Raw genomic sequence first — 17,221 nt, forward strand, 5'->3', positions numbered from 1 at the left:
CGCGGCAAATCCGCCTGCGGCCGCTAATCCTAGGATTAGCCGGCCATGTGGATGAGATTTCTCAGAAATCTCGTCCACATGGGATGGCAAATCTGCCGCGGCAAAGCCAGCAGAAGCCGGCACTGCGTCGCGGGTTAGCCGGCCGCAGCATGCTGATTCTTTTTCTTCCTCTGCTGCGGCCGTGCTTTCCTCTATGGGAGCGCCGGCCGCAGCGGAAGAGCGAGTAGCCAGGCCACTTCAAAACCCACGGCTAAGTGCTGCGGTTTTTGAGGCAGCGCTTTTCCTGGCGGAAATCTCGCGGTTTTTCGCTGCGGCCAAACCGTGAGATTTCCGCCGTAATCCGGCGTGTGAGAACCCAGGCTTATAGTTGTCCTAGTTTACATGGAGTCAGCCTGAGGATTGAAGGAAGATAAGGGGGGGGGTCATATCTTAAAGGGGACCTGTCACTTATTTTACCCCCAGGTGAAATTAGCATAAGGGGTTGCATTCAGTGGCCTCCAGCTGGCCTGGAATCACAACTCTCATCATGTCATGGAAGTTGGTGTTTTGCAAGAGCTGCAGGGCTACAGGTTGGAGACCGCGACCTCCGACAATGCTGAGGTTACATGTTGCACATTGTAATACATGGCCGGCCCGTTAGAGCGAGAGACGCTACTTATTAGCAGCTGGGGTTCATAGAGGAAGGGGGTTTAACCAGAGGGGCCCCTATGAGGACCCCTAGAGGTCATATGGACCGGGGTTATACTGACAGGTCGTCCCCATAAACCTGCGTTATCGGCAGTAAAGCTCATGAGGCTCGGATCCATTCTGTGCAATCACAGAAGTCTAGAGATGGTTTTCCAACTTCAGAGCCTCCTGAATATTAAGAATTGCTTAAATTCACATTCATGTCTGAAAAGTTACCAAGCATTGTCAGAGGTTCTCTGCTGAGTCCTTCAACTCTGACCGGTGAGGGTCTTAGTTAATTATCTCTAATGTAAAATTGGTGAGCTTGGTTTAAATGTATTCCAGGGGTCTTGCGGTAGCAGTTCCTCCTCAGCCCACTAGGGGGCAGCGCTGTGTGCCTCAGTTGCCTCATCCCATCTGCAGGCGCCGTTTCATCCTCATCTCTTCATTTCCGCGGTTCACTAACTCTGTCTCTGGGGTATGTTTGAAATTGATTACAGACAACTTGCGCAGGATTTTGTGATGAACGCAGATGTCAGATGTGGTTCATCTTCCGCCGGGGCCATCGCAGACCTGGATGAGGAGGAGGACGGCACGTACTTCGGCTCCTACGGGCACTTCGGGATACATGAGGAGATGTTAAAGGTTAGACAGAACACAGGTGCTGGGATTCCTATTCCAAGAGGGTTAATCGTACAACACGGCGGTGCCAATCGCCCGCTGTGACCGGAATAATAATGCCGCGCACTTAGCGGCGGCGCCTCTGACAGCGCGGGCGTTTAAGAAGGGCATCAGAACTTCCATATTTGTCTGCAGACAAAATTCTTCAACTTCCTGTAAAAATCCACAAGTTACCTGGAAAACATCTGTTTGTGGAAGAGTCGGTGACAACCAATATGGCCGATCATCGCCCCACGTTGGTTGTCGCCCTCCATGACCCCTTCCTGCAGTGATGAGGGCCGACGTCACTCCAGAACCAGACAGATGCTTCCAGCAGTTTGTAAGTCTTACAGGAAAGTTAAGTGACAACCAATATGGCTGCCATTACTTAAAGGAGTTAAATCGATGCAAAACGGAGCTGGGTTGCCATTCGGGAGTCTTGGGAAAGCTGGGTGATCGCCACCCTGCAGGAGCGGTAATGGAAATAGGTCACCCAACTTTCCTGAAAACTGATAGAACGTGACAGAAAGGATAACACCCCCCCTTTTTTCTATTAACCCCTTAGTGCCCCAGGATGTTTGTATGCCGCAGGCTGCATGCATCGCCAGTCTTGGCTGTCGGACACCCGGCCATAACAGTCGTGATCAGAATGCGTGCTGTTAACCCTTTAAATGCCACTGTCAATTCTGACCACAACATGTAAGTGCACAGAATGAGATTTCGAGATGCCGTTCAGTTGCCATGGCAGCCAAGGGCCTTCTGAAGGTCTACAATGTATTCTACCTATTACAACAGGCCTAATAGGTCTTAATGGAATACCTGCAGAAATACCTTACACTGCAATACTGAAGTACTGCGGGGGCCAGAACTAGAGAGGTGCAGGTCCCCAAGATGGGTAAGCCATGAAACTACTACCGTTTCTACCGGTCACATGACCCCACAGAGGAGGACAAATCAGGCTGCTCATAAATAGACTTACAGGACGGTCCGGCGCCGGATTAAAGGAATGTTACGCTGGAGGTAAAGCCCCTCAGCTCATGTATAAAACTACTAGAGTTCTCCAGGCGCCGGTATACTTGGGAGAAACTTGCAGCCGAGACTCTAACTTCTGCTGGAGACGACCGCCGGGTTTAGGAACCTCCACCATTTGAACAATGTATCATTTTTAGGGCTCATTCACAATCCCATATTCACGCCACGTATTACGCGATGACGGACGCCCGCGGGCTGCAACTGGTTCTTCCACGTGTGTTTTTTTTTTCCAAACTATTTTCGTTTGTGTGACAAAATACGTAGCGCGTTCTGCCTTGATATGTATTACGCAGCGAACCAGGCCACAGAAGTGTGAATGTGCAAAAGACCTGCGTGTTCGCGCCTCTTACAGCGCGCCCTTCTGACTGTTTTGTTTTTTGTGAGTAAATATGCCGCATGTTTACGTTTGCAGAAAATCGCCAGAATGGCCGCCGTACGCGTGGAATACGCTGTCTTTGGTAGCGTAAACACCCAGTGTTACATGGCCTCCGTTCGCACACTGACTGCGGTGTGAACGAGCCCTTCTCGCCCAGCAGCTTTTAGTCTGGAGATCTCCTTGGTCTGCCGAGTGACCAGACATAAAGGCTCCCGCAGGGGTGTAACCAGGGGGACGGGACCGCACGGCCCAATCCCCCGTTGAGCGTGAACGCGGCTCTTTGAGTTCAGGGCCGAACTTGTAACGAAGTCTCTGGCGCTCGCTGTGCAGCATAAACACTTCATTCCCTTCGTTCTGTGTGTCGGCGCGATTCCAGTGAAACCCAATGTGTCGTTATTTCCACGTTTAATTACTTCTGCGCACATTTCATGGGGGAAAAGTTGTACCGCTGCAGCCCTCCAAGAGCCGCAACTTCTTTATTCTTCCGTTTATTTTCTGCTTTAGCCCTCCGCCCGCCGTGCGGTTTGAGCAGCACATTAGGCCGGGCTCACAGGAGCGCAATTCCACCACATATTACGCACGCGACGTACACGGTGAATGGAGTCAGTGAAAGTACGCTGCTTTTCATTGATCACACTTCGTATATTCATTGCGTGCCAAAAAGTACGCAGCTTGTTCTATTTTACATCGTATTATATGCGAGGGCGCCCGTTCTCCGTGGGCGCGTAATCAACGCTGAACACGCACAATTACACTTATACACGCCGCTACATAACAGAGCGGACATCTAAACAAAAAAGAAACCGGGAAGACTGCGCATGAGAGCGTGCGAGATGCATGGCCGCGCACAGGCCAAAATGGCTGCCATGCGCAGCGGTGGGCCGGCTCCACAGCCGCTGTATGAGCCCGGCCGTATACAGATTGCTGTAGTGCGTGTCTTTACATTTACAATCCACAGCTGTGGCGATCAGATTGCTGACTGCTTTATTATCGCAGCGCGCCATTGTAAGAAGCGCATTAGAACGGCGAGCTGCTTGAACCGCAGCGCACAATGCTGCAACTACATTACTAGGGTAGCCGGCTTTTATGATGACCTGTCCTCTGGATCGGTCGGGGGTTCATCAGTCGTGAGTGCTGCCGGTCAGCTGGCTCCCGCTACGGACGGCGCTGGAAGCGGATGGCAGCGGCCCGGGTTGGTATTGCATCGGAATCACTGGGAGGTGTTCCTGCAGTACCAGCCCGATCCCTGCCCGCTTCCTGCGCCGTCTGATAAAACCGTGTGAACATTAATTCAGGCCGTGTTTACATGGCCTGGAAAATCGCACAATCTCTGTACATTTGCGCAACACACAGAATTTGCGTGATGTATTAACCCATTGTTTCCCATGGGTTAATTTACACCCTGCAGTATTTCCATCTCAGCACGGCTGCAAGAGAAAGAATGCCCGTGTGCCATTTTACCGTATTGTAGAAAACGTGCCCGTTATTTATGGCCGCGGTATAAATGCCATCGCGGTTACATAACTCGCACGTACAGGCAGTGTATTTTTCACGCTCGTACCGAGATGGGATACGATTTTCTTGCAATAAAACCTCCCTTTACTCGCATACGCGGCAGATTTAGGACTGCGATATCGATCCACGTTTTCTCGCCCGTGTATATCCGGCCGTGGTCATATCTGATTATGATAAACATGGCTGCTGTTGGCGCCTCCACTGCGGTCGGCTTGTATCACTGGGAGCTTTTCTGATTTTTGGTGGCTCTATTTATTTTAAATCGCATCTAGAAAAGCTGGGTGAGACCCGTGTGGGCGCTGTACCGGCGGCCATGTTGGCAGTTCCTAGTCTTTCTGGGTAAGCTGACAATATGGTTGCCCTTGCAGCACTGTGCCCTTCTAGATGCAGGCTGCCTGCAGAGACTGAGATGGGTGCCCGTATACCCAGCCTGCGGATGGAGCGGCGCTGTCAGATATTATGGATTTGCTAGTCATGCGATTTCCTGAAGAAAATAAAACAAACCAAAAACCGGGTGCAACAAAGACTCTCCGGCACAAACCGCCAGAACTGCTGTAGATGATGGCTTGCTGCGTCTCCTCTCCGCCGTTCATGATCATCCGGCTGCACATCTTCCCGCTTTGCCTCGATTGCCCTTTAAGTCCCGCGGCTCGCGAGGCGGATTGTATTTACGGAGTTTCCTGCGTCGCTCGGTCACGTGACTGCTGTTATCTGCACAGCAACAATGTGGAACACGAACGTGGGGATGGTTCTCCGTGTAGCGGCGCCTCCTGTCGCGCAGCCCAGCGGGATCTGTTTTCTGTCCTGGGGGGAGAGATAAATAACCAAAATTTATGATCTGTAAAAGCTGCAATAAGACGATTCCCCATAAATCAGGGAGAACCTCCAGCGGCGTCCTGGAGCTGCAGCCATCGTCCTCCGGCGCTCACCCCCTCCCCCTTCAGTATCTGCAGCGAGCGGCTTGGATGGTATGTACAGAGAGGAGATGATCTAACTGTGGCGAAACCTTCATATTGCTGCAGCGTTCTGTTGGGAGATCCCTGCAGTCATGTAGATCCCGGCCGCTTCCTCGCCGCAGTCATGTAGATCTCTGCCGGGCCGGCCACATCCTCTCCGCGGTTATGTAGATCCCTCCCTGCGGTCATGTAGATCCCTGCCGGGCCGGCCGCGTCCTCGCCGCGGTCGTGTAGATCCCTGCCTGCCGTCTGCGTCCTCGCCGCGGTCGTGTAGGTCCCTGCCTGCCGGCCGCGTCCTTGCCGCGCTCACATCTCGTTGCTTGATTTCTGTTTAGTTCTCCACAACCCTAAAGTGAGGAATGGCGGCAGGAAAATAAGGTTCAGTCCCGCGCAATACTTGGATTTTTTTTTTTTTAAATTAAATTGCAAGTTGTGGCGTTTTTTAAATTTTCAATAAGGCGGCCTGCACACGGCCGGGTCGGAATCTGCATGCGGGATCCCACAGCTGCATCCACCCCAGTGCTCGGCCGGTGACCCCTGCGGACCTCCTGCGTACCTGACCGCAGTGCTCCCATCTGTGATGCGGATGTGCCGGACAGCACTTCCCGCAGTACAGACAGCGACGCGCCGTTGCTAGACAATGACTCAGATCCCATGACTTTTCCGCAATGGTTGCGGGGCGGACGGCTTCCATTGAAGTCCGCACGGAAGCCACAGAGAATCGCAACATGCTGTGACCTCTACCCCGCGAGCGTAAAATCGCGATCTCTTTCTGCTCGTTGGCAGGAAATCACGTTTACCATTGCATGTTATGGGCGGCATTTGCTGTGAAATCTGGAGGTGGACGCCCGCTCCGGAATTCCGCATGCAAATATGCCCGTGTGTGCTGGGGGGGGGGGGGGGGGGGGGGGGTGCGGGGGGGGGGGGGGGAGCGGTGAGAGGTGTGGGCAATAGCAGAAGAATTCTAAGAAAGCTTTTTTTCCCTTCCAGCAGCCTTAAAAAAAAAATGTTCCCGCCATGTGATCGTGCCTTCGGGCGGCGTTCGCACACAACCGCCCTGCGCGGATCTTATTGTAGATATGCAGCCGATTTCACTCCAACTTGAATTCAATTGAAGGGTGAATCTGCAGTAAATCTCCTGCCTGTGAAAGCGCTGATCCCGCTGCGTGTAGCATTAACCCTTAGTGCAGGGTCCACGTCACAATCTACCCCATTGGTGGCGATCTGCAGCGGAGGTCACCCCTGCAGCTGAAAGAATGGAAGCGGCTTCAGATCAGCAGCAAAAACTGTCAGAATCTGCATTAACTGGTTCAGCTTGTCGTGGGGTCATGTGGACAGGTAATCATGGGGTCGTGGGGTCATGTGGACAGGTGGTCGTGGGGTCATGTGGACAGGTGGTCGTGGGGTCATGTGGACAGGTAATCGTGGGGTCATGTGGACAGGTAATCGTGGGGTCATGTGGACAGGTAATCGTGGGGTCATGTGGACAGGTAATCGTGGGGTCATGTGGACAGGTAATCGTGGGGTCATGTGGACAGGTAATCGTGGGGTCATGTGGACAGGTAATCGTGGGGTCATGTGGACAGGTAATCGTGGGGTCATGTGGACAGGTAATCGTGGGGTCATGTGGACAGGTAATCGTGGGGTCATGTGGACAGGTAATCGTGGGGTCGTGGGGTCATGGGGTCAGGTAATCATGGGGTCTGCACCCAGATCGGTAGTGCAGATCTCACAGCGGACGCTCTTCAACATCTGCAGCGTTCCAACAGATCATGAGATGCCGTTCAGCTGTTCTGGCAGCGCAGGGTCTGCTGGAGGCCACCGGGATGTCACGAGTGCCATCAGAATGCAGTATAATGTAATACCACAGTATTGCATTATACTGGATGAGCCAACAAACTAACTAGAGTTCCCCTAGAGGACGAAAACAGAAAGTGGGGGAAAAAAGGTTTTAATTATTAAAAAAAAAAAAAAAAAAAAGATATTCACTGTAAACCACTGCCCCCCCCCCCCTTCCCCCATTTGTGATGCGCTGTGTACAATGTAAAAACAATACGCCCCCAAAGATGGGGAGATTGCAGGGTTTTTCTCCATATGTCAATCCGCTTAGAAGCTTTTAAGTTTTCCGGCTCAGTATAGGCTGCATTAAATGGAACAGCTAAAAATACAACTTGTCCTGCAGAGAAACAGGTCCTCAACGGCCACAGCGAGCGAAAAATAAGTGTTTTTTTAATTGTTTTTTAATTCTGTAAGTTAGGAGTGGAAACTGAAAAGAAGGCTGTGACCTCAAGGGGTTAATATAAACTTTTAGTTGTATTTTTGCACACTTTCTGTACATCTAAAGACTCTATTTCTCCAACCTTTCCCTGTGACCTTCAGTGACCTTGAGATGAACACAACGAGCCGACCTCCTGATGACGTGAACTTTTTCTGGGTTTCTGTTGCAGTTTTTTTTTCTGCCGATTTTGCTTTATGATTAATGTGCGATAAATCCCGGTAAAGCGGCGACCAAAACGCGAGAACGCAGCCTAATAATTAGGACTTCATTTTCCACCGTCTAACTCCCTGCATCGGGTTAAGCGCCGCTCTGTAAATCCGACCGATTTGCTGACTCCATCAGAAATGGCAAAGGCTTCGGTGTCAATCGGGGATTATTGTAGCGGAAATTATCTGGATTCCTCCATGAACCGCGCTCTCAGCCCCCGATAATCAATTAGCAGCCGGCGGTTGAGTCCTGCGCTCCTGCGCACGTGGCTGGACGGGTCGGGGGTTAATGTGATCAGGCATTTTCCCTGCAACCTGAGGAAGCCGTGTGATTGGCTGCTGGAGAGACATCGGCTCCGTATCCGAACGTTCTTAACGGCTGCCGCGCCATAGTCCGTCATGTAGAAGGCCTCCATTAATTAATGCGAGTCACCCAGCTTTCCTGCAGCCCTGACTGGTTGTTCAGTGACTCACCCCTGTACTGCTGCACAATGGGGCGTACTTACAAGGGGGGGGACAACTGCTGGCTGGAATGGTGGCCCTACTGCTCGTCGCCCACCTGCTTTGTTTCCCCTCAAATGCAGTGTGTTTTTTGTTTTGTTTTTGTTTTTTTGTATTTTTTTGTCTTTTTTCACTTGTGCAAAACAAAAAAAAAAACTGCCGTAAGCCCGACTGATTTTACAACTTTTATTTTTTTGCGATCTCCTAGACTTGTTAGTGGGCAACAATGGGACAAACTGCTTTTGTCTCCCTTTTCTCTGTGATGATCGGTCTGACTACATCCATACAAATCAGTGGGATTTATTTTATATCACACGCCTAAAAAATCTGTGCGGCGCGTGAACGCCTGTGGATGAGAGAATAATAAGAATTTTTTATTTTTTTTTCTGCAGACTTTTAAAAGTCAAAAATAAAACTACACAAACGATAAAACCCAAAATGCTGTTAGTGCCTGAATCTTCCGCCCTCCACTATCGTGCTGTACGCCTGCAGCTCCGTATCGGGCAGGGAGTGTAGAATTGTCCTCTTCCTCCTTAGGACACTTTGTGATCAGCCTCACCCCCGGCTCATGTGGCTGATATCAGGGAGCAATCGTGGTGTCGGTGTCACAAAAAAAAGCACTGAGAGGATCTGCTTCTTCCTTTCTGTGAATGTGGCGCTGCCGCAGAGGATCGCTCCGCACGTTGGCAGCAGACGGGCTTTAACCCCGCACAGTACAGTGTCTTCACACGGACCGCGGCGAGCGCAGGGAACGGCTTTCTTGGAAGCCGACATTCCAGGCATTTCCTTGTCACTTTAATTGATCGCCTTTCGCAGAGCTTCATGCTTGAGATGACAAACCCAATTTGCATTATATTAGTTGTAATTACCGCTGGAGATCACTTGGTGAAGGCAAAGCGAACAATATCGCTGGCAGGAGCCGCGCCGACGGAGGAAGGGGGGCTAATTAATACAATTACTTTTTAGAAGGGGTTTTCTTGTTTTTTTTTTCTTTTATTTTTATTTTTTTTTTGTATAAATAAATTTTTAGAAAAAATGTAAACTGTTTCTAAAAGATGGTTTTTTTTTTTTTGTTTTTTTTTTATTTCTCTAGTTTAGATTTTTCTTTTTGTTGTTTTTCTATATTTCCCCTCTAAACTGCGCTCTTTTTCCTTAATTGGCACAAATGACACTTTTGTTCTGACAGACAATAACCCTTCTCCGCCCCTCCCCCGGTCGCCTCCTCGCAGTTGGATGTCGGTTTCTCCTGATTTAAACTTATTCTGCTTTTCGTAAAACTTTGACATATTTTTTTAAATTCCCTTTTTGTCTGATTCTCTGTTTTTTCCCCTATTTTAGGATACGGTGCGGACAGAAAGCTACAAGAACTTCATGTACCAGAATGCTGATGTCTTTAAGGACAAGGTGAGCGGCGGCGGAGCAGGCGCGGGTCACATCAGCGCAGCCTGCCAGTGACAGCCGGTGATTTAATATGCCGGCGCGGTATAACTCGGAGGATGTTCGTCAAGTGCCGGAGACTGCTGAGCGCAGATAACGGGGATTGGTTTTACTCTCTGCCCTTTTATTTATGAACAGGAGGCTGGGATGCGGGGGGGGGGGGGGAGCGTCTACTGTGGAGGGGGGGGTTAGCTGTCCGGTGGTCTATAATAATAGGGTGTAAGATATATCTGTATCCTATATAATATTATACACACGGCCGAACATACATGGAATATTCCCTCCCTCTGGCAGGAGGATACACCTACAAATATAATATCCTTATTTGTTACATCTGGTCTGTTACACCGCGGAGGGAGTCGTGACCAGAGGAGCTTACAATCTACATGCTCTGCATTCGCCTGTTGGGGGGTTCAGTACGAAGATCATTGTGGGCCCTTTTTTTTATACTGACCTTAAAGGGATTTTCCCTCTAAGTGTTTACTCACACGTGCGAGCCCAATATTGCGCTTGTGACATGAGCTTTTCTACGCCAAGCGTTTTTGATTCAAAGTTGCCTCACTTCTGTGGGCCCGTGCCGCGCGTGTCGGGATCGCAGGTGCTTCCCATTGGCTTCAGTGTGAAGCATCACACTTGCATGCTTATTGTAAAACGTGCTGCGCTTTATTTTTTTATTTTTAGGACTGATGGATTTCTTTTTCGTGCGTACATACACTTGTATCATGCGTGTGTTTCATTATCCCATAGACTTCCCTGGGTGATTTCGGTCAGTAATGGAGACCAAAATAGGACCTGCTATTATTTTTACGTGCGTGAAAAACGCGTTTGTATACCCAAAGGAAATTCTACGGGGTGGATTGTGTGTTCTGTATTACACATGTGATATGGATGTAAGTGAGCCCCATGTTCAGAATTTTTTTTTATTTCACTCCACCTCTAAAAACTGCGGCAGAAGTCTCTCGGCCGCACCTTTATAAACGCCCGTCCGCATATTTAACCCTTCGCAATGGGAAAATTCGTGTACAGAATTCCCAGCGTGCCGTCTGCAAAAAGTAGTAACGTCCCTTGTTGATGCAATGCCGATTTGAATTCGGCAGCAGTCCAATCTGTGGTGAAGACGGCGGCGCGGCTTCCAGTGTAGATGAGTAGAATTGGCCGCCGTGTGAACATACCGTCATTCCAGCAGTTGGTACACTTCTTAGCCAGATGCCGACATAAGAAATGACTAAATGGGGACAATCGGGGGTCTCCTACTTTAATGAGAGACGCCCTTGTGTGTTCCTGACCCGGAGAGCTGACAGTCTATTTGCCTCCGCTCGCACTGCTGTGGACTACAGGCTGAACCTGTTTCGGGTCATTTTCTGATCTTTCACTGAGCGCAGTAGTACACATTGTTTGACTAATGTTCACCTTCCCGTCCGGCGCCGTAAGCGCGAGTGCGTGCCGCCAGGCCGTGCTGTGCTGTCATCTGCTGCTGACTCGCCAGTCGCAGCCGCAGTCGGCTTGCTGCAATCCTCAATTATAGGAGGACATTTTGCACTGCAGAGCCGTTCCTCACTTGGATTGGTACCCTGTGGATGCTGCTCAGCCGCACGTAGAGAGCAGCCGCTGCCATTAACCCCTTCAGTCACCAGCCTCTCTGGATCAGGCACATGACACGGCCGGAAGACGAGGGATTCTATCAGATCATGTGTATAAACACTCCGTGTAAAGAAACCTCTGATTGTAACACTGATGTAATTATACCGCAATATCAGCGCAAAAGGGGCATTTACTGTGGAGAACCGACCCCTTGTAGGGAGGCTCTAGTACCCTGTTGTACCGCCTCCAGCTTGGATACAAGATGTGATATAGGCGAGCATGGAGGCTCTAGTATCCTGTTGTACCGCCTCCAGCTTGGATACAAGATGTGATACAGGCAGGCATGGAGGCTCTAGTACCCTGTTGTACCGCCTCTAGCTTGGATACAAGATGTGATACATGTGGGCATGGAGGCTCTAGTACCCTGTTGCACCACCGCTAGCTTAGATACAAGATGTTTAATACAGGGGGCATGGAGGCTCTAGTACCCTGTTGTACTGCTAGCTTGGATACAAGATGTGATACTGTTGGGCATAGAGGCTGTAGTACCCTATTATACCGCCTGTGGCTTGGATACAAGATATGATACAGACAGGCATGGAGGCTCTAGTACCCTGTTGTACCACCTCTAGCTTGGATACAAGATGTGATACTGGTGGGCATGGAGGCTCTAGTACCCTGTTGTACCGCCTCTAGCTTGGATACAAGATGTGATACAGGGGGCATGGAGGCTCTAGTACCCTGTTGTACCACCTCTAGCTTGGATACAAGATGTGATACAGGGGGCATGGAGGCTCTAGTACCCTGTTGTACCACCTCTAGCTTGGATACAAGATGTGATACAGGGGGTATGGAGGCTCTAGTACCCTGTTGTACCGCCTCTAGCTTGGATACAAGATGTGATACAGGGGGTATGGAGGCTCTAGTACCCTTTTGTACCACCTCTAGCTTGGATACAAGATGCGATATGGGTGGGTATGGAGGCTCTAGTACCCTGTTGTACTGCCTCTAGCTTGGATACAAGATGCGATATGGGTGGGCATAGAGGCATACAGGTTCTGTATGGTATCCTGCAGCATATCACTCCACATTAGCAGTAACTGAGCCTCTAGATCATGTCAACTCGTAGGCTTTGGAAGTTGGCCCCCCAGATGGTTCCATACATGTTATATTGGCGATATATCTGGTGACCGGGCGGCCATGGAACTGTGACAATGTTGTGGGGGCTTCTGTGACCCCCTTGTGTGTGCGGCCGAGCATTATTCTGCTGGAAGCCGCCATGAGAGGAACACATGTGGCTGCAGGACGTCCTGAACATATCGCTGAGCTGTCATTGTCCCTCGTACCACCACTAGGGGGGACAGACTGTCATATGCGATGGCCACCCTGACCATCACACCAGCAGGGGGCAGTGTGCCGCTCCACAGCAAAGGCAGGATTGAGGCGCTCACCCCGAGGTCTCCAGATATGTATATCATCAGCGCCCAAACTAAACCTGGATTCATCGCTGAAGACACCCGGTTTCCCCTCCTGTAGCATTCAGATTTGTCTTTGGCGATTAGTGGGTGTCAGAGGCCATACATGTAATGGGGGCCACGAGACCAAATGACTTCAGCCAAAAGCCTGAAGAAGGTTCTGACGGACACAGGGTATAATGATGGCTGACAATGAAACAGTTTGCCCGACAAGCACCAGCAGCTCAATCAGATGCTCCTATCCACTGGTCCCAACACCCCCTAACAGTCTGGTCAGACGCTCCTCTCTACTGGTCTGTCGGGCGTCCTGAGCCCGGTCACCTCGTGTGCCCCCATCCACTGGTCCCAACACCTCCTAACAGTCTGGTCAGACGCTCCTCTCTACTGGTGGTCTGTAGGGGGCATCCTGAGCCCGGTCACCTTGTGTGCCCTCACACATCCACTGGTCCTAACACCTCCTAACAGTCTGGTCAGATGCGCCTCTCTACTGGTGGTCTGTAGGGGGCGTCCTGAGCCCATTCACCTTGTGTGCCCCCATCCACTGGTCCCAACACCTCCTAACAGTCTGGTCAGATGCTCCTCTCTACTGGTGGTCTGTAGGGGGCGTCCTGAGCCCGGTCACCTTGTGTGCCCTCACACATCCACTGGTCCCAACACCCACTAACAGTCTGGTCAGACGCTCCTCTCTACTGGTGGTCTGTAGGGGGCATCCTGAGCCCGGTCACCTTGTATGCCCTCACACATCCACTGGTCCCAACACCCACTAACAGTCTGGTCAGACGCTCCTCTCTACTGGTGGTCTGTAGGGGGTCCTGAGCCCGGTCACCTTGTGTGCCCTCATCTACTGGTCCCAACACCCCCTAAAAGTCTGGTCAGAACGGCCGGTGGGAGACAATTCATCGATACGACCCTCCAGCTTCTCACATCCCAATAATGCGCCCCCCTCTGGTAACGGGGTGAAATCTCTTCTCTGCGTCGTAGCGGCATCTAGTGGTCAACAAGCTCTACAAGCGGAAGAAGAGGTCACTGCACACAAAGAGCCTCCGAGAGCCTCTTATAGGCCAAGGGGGGAACCACTTTTAGGGCCTCCGGTGACAAGACCGTCCATCTAATCACCACAACTCTCAGCATTACAGATCTGCCTGAGATGGAACTGCAGGAAAACATTTTTTTTGACCATGTATCAGCTGATATAAACTGCAAATATGTGTAACCTGCGTTCGAAAACACTGATAAAAATCGCCGTGTGCGCGAGCGGCCTAATGGAGAAGAAAACTGAAACCGTAGTGCTAGTACAAAAAAACCTTAAAGTGACCATATTGTCCCAGACAATATGGGGGGGGGGGGGACGACATTGTTTTGAAGTCGTTGGCAGCGTCGGGTCAAGGGTCGTTATTTTTAGAGGGGAAATGATGGAGTGTTTGAGGAGGGGAAAATACCAGAGGTCAGGGAGACTCAGAAGGTTCTGCGCCACGTCTGTTTATGCTGCGGAATTGAGCTTTGAAATTCAATCCTGGCAATGCAAGAGCTCTTCAAATCCTCACCATTTAGGTGCGGTGTGGCCACTACAGAATTCTTGCAGAATTGCTGCGGGTATTCCTTTGTAGCACGCCTGCAGCGGTTCCACCATGTGAGCAGGCGGCCTAAGGCACTGCATTCAGTTTTGATTGGCCAGTGCTGATCACATGACCATTGCTGGCCAATGAAAACCAACAGTTTTTTAGATTACCAATGCACAGTTTACATCCGGTAGTCAGAAGTGGTGCGGCCATCTTGGCTTGTCTAGGACCAGTGGTTGCTTGAACTGTTACTTCTACAGGAATCTGCATGGAAGGTGACCATACATGGCCAGCCGAGCTCCTGGTGATCTTTGCGATTGTGAACTAATGTAGGGTTGAGGTAGACCCCATATAAGAGTGATGGAGCACACAAAAAGTGGTTGTCCGACTGTCCAGGGCTTGACAGGCCTGAAACCCATATTTGTGCGAGAATGTTTAGCTTGAACCTCCTGACTAGCTTTCTTGTCCTTGGCTCAGTAGTTAAGAGCCCCAGATGTAAACTGGTAACAACATATGATCCTCTCTTGTGCAGGTTGTTCTTGACGTTGGCTGCGGTACTGGAATTTTGTCAATGTTTGCTGCAAAGGCCGGTGCCCAGAAAGTATACGGCGTGGATCAGTCCGAGATCATCTACCAGGCGATGGACATTATCCGGTGAGTGACTGCAAAACTGTGTCCTTCCTAGGAAACCGATGTGGTGCTCAAGATTGGATTCATTGTGGTAGATGTAGTGATGGATAAATGCTTATAGTGGGGACAAACGGGATGACCAACGGTCCCAGGCCATGCCAGGGAAATGGGATGACCAACGGTCCCAGGCCATGCCAGGGAAATGGGATGACCAACGGTCCCAGGCCATGCCAGGGAAATGGGATGACCAACGGTCCCAGGCCATGCCAGGGAAATGGGATGACCAACGGTCCCAGGCCATGCCAGGGAAATGGGATGACCAACGGTCCCAGGCCATGCCAGGGAAATGGGATGACCAACGGTCCCAGGCCATGCCAGGGAAATGGGATGACCAACGGTCCCAGGCCATGCCAGGGAAATGGGATGACCAACGGTCCCAGGCCATGCCAGGGAAATGGGATGACCAACGGTCCCAGGCCATGCCAGGGAAATGGGATGACCAACGGTCCCAGGCCATGCCAGGGAAATGGGATGACCAACGGTCCCAGGCCATGCCAGGGAAATGGGATGACCAACGGTCCCGGGCCATGCCAGGGAAATGGGATGACCAACGGTCCCGGGCCATGCCAGGGAAATGGGATGACCAACGGTCCCGGGCCGTGCCAGGGAAATGGGATGGCCAACGGTCCCGGGCCGTGCCAGGGAAATGGGATGGCCAACGGTCCCGGGCCGTGCCAGGGAAATGGGATGGCCAACGGTCCCGGGCCGTGCCAGGGAAATGGGATGGCCAACGGTCCCGGGCCGTGCCAGGGAAATGGGATGGCCAACGGTCCCGGGCCGTGCCAGGGAAATGGGATGGCCAACGGTCCCGGGCCGTGCCAGGGAAACGGGATGGCCAACGGTCCCGGGCCGTGCCAGGGAAACGGGATGGCCAACGGTCCCGGGCCGTGCCAGGGAAACGGGATGGCCAACGGTCCCGGGCCGTGCCAGGGAAACGGGATGGCCAACGGTCCCGGGCCGTGCCAGGGAAACGGGATGGCCAACGGTCCCGGGCCGTGCCAGGGAAACGGGATGGCCAACGGTCCCGGGCCGTGCCAGGGAAACGGGATGGCCAACGGTCCCGGGCCGTGCCAGGGAAACGGGATGGCCAACGGTCCCGGGCCGTGCCAGGGAAACGGGATGGCCAACGGTCCCGGGCCGTGCCAGGGAAACGGGATGGCCAACGGTCCCGGGCCGTGCCAGGGAAACGGGATGGCCAACGGTCCCGGGCCGTGCCAGGGAAACGGGATGGCCAACGGTCCCGGGCCGTGCCAGGGAAACGGGATGGCCAACGGTCCCGGGCCGTGCCAGGGAAACGGGATGGCCAACGGTCCCGGGCCGTGCCAGGGAAACGGGATGGCCAACGGTCCCGGGCCGTGCCAGGGAAACGGGATGGCCAACGGTCCCGGGCCGTGCCAGGGAAACGGGATGGCCAACGGTCCCGGGCCGTGCCAGGGAAACGGGATGGCCAACGGTCCCGGGCCGTGCCAGGGAAACGGGATGGCCAACGGTCCCGGGCCGTGCCAGGGAAACGGGATGGCCAACGGTCCCGGGCCGTGCCAGGGAAACGGGATGGCCAACGGTCCCGGGCCGTGCCAGGGAAACGGGATGGCCAACGGTCCCGGGCCGTGCCAGGGAAACGGGATGGCCAACGGTCCCGGGCCGTGCCAGGGAAACGGGATGACCAACGGTCCCGGGCCGTGCCAGGGAAACGGGATGACCAACGGTCCCGGGCCGTGCCAGGGAAACGGGATGACCAACGGTCCCGGGCCGTGCCAGGGAAACGGGATGACCAACGGTCCCGGGCCGTGCCAGGGAAACGGGATGACCAACGGTCCCGGGCCGTGCCAGGGAAACGGGATGACCAACGGTCCCGGGCCGTGCCAGGGAAACGGGATGGCCAACGGTCCCGGGCCGTGCCAGGGAAACGGGATGGCCAACGGTCCCGGGCCGTGCCATGCCAGGGAAATGCTCCCCAGACCGTGACCGTATCACCACCAGTTTGCTGAACCCCCAACGGTACACTCATGGGATACAGCGTCATGCTGTTTACATAGGGTTTAGAAAGAATCCTAGACTGGTCGAGTTGGAAGGGACCTCCAGGGTCATCGGGTCCAACCCCCTGCTCAGTGCAGGATCACTAAATCATCCCAGACAGATGTCTGTCCGGCCTTTGTTTGACTTCTATTAAAGGAGAACTCCCCACCTCCCGTGGTAACCTGTTCCACTCATTGATCACCATGATTAGTTTCCCATCAATTCCCTCCTCCCAGATAAAACCTTGACCAACACTGGGCCTAGGGCAGAGCC

At 52.5% G+C, this 17,221-nt stretch overlaps 1 protein-coding gene across 1 annotated transcript in view; it reads left to right on the forward strand.

Annotated features, from left to right (window-relative positions):
- The window catches only part of PRMT3 (protein arginine methyltransferase 3), a 95,140-nt gene that overhangs the window by 12,916 nt on the left and 65,003 nt on the right, over window positions 1-17,221 (forward strand). Inside the window, exons 7-9 of the mRNA XM_066583593.1 lie at window positions 1,167-1,311; window positions 9,529-9,594; window positions 14,775-14,896. Of these exons, the coding sequence (XP_066439690.1) occupies window positions 1,167-1,311; window positions 9,529-9,594; window positions 14,775-14,896 (333 nt within the window). The remainder of the gene's footprint in view (window positions 1-1,166; window positions 1,312-9,528; window positions 9,595-14,774; window positions 14,897-17,221) is intronic.

This window comes from Eleutherodactylus coqui, chromosome 11 (assembly GCF_035609145.1).
Source record: "Eleutherodactylus coqui strain aEleCoq1 chromosome 11, aEleCoq1.hap1, whole genome shotgun sequence".
Taxonomy (NCBI): domain Eukaryota; kingdom Metazoa; phylum Chordata; class Amphibia; order Anura; family Eleutherodactylidae; genus Eleutherodactylus; species Eleutherodactylus coqui.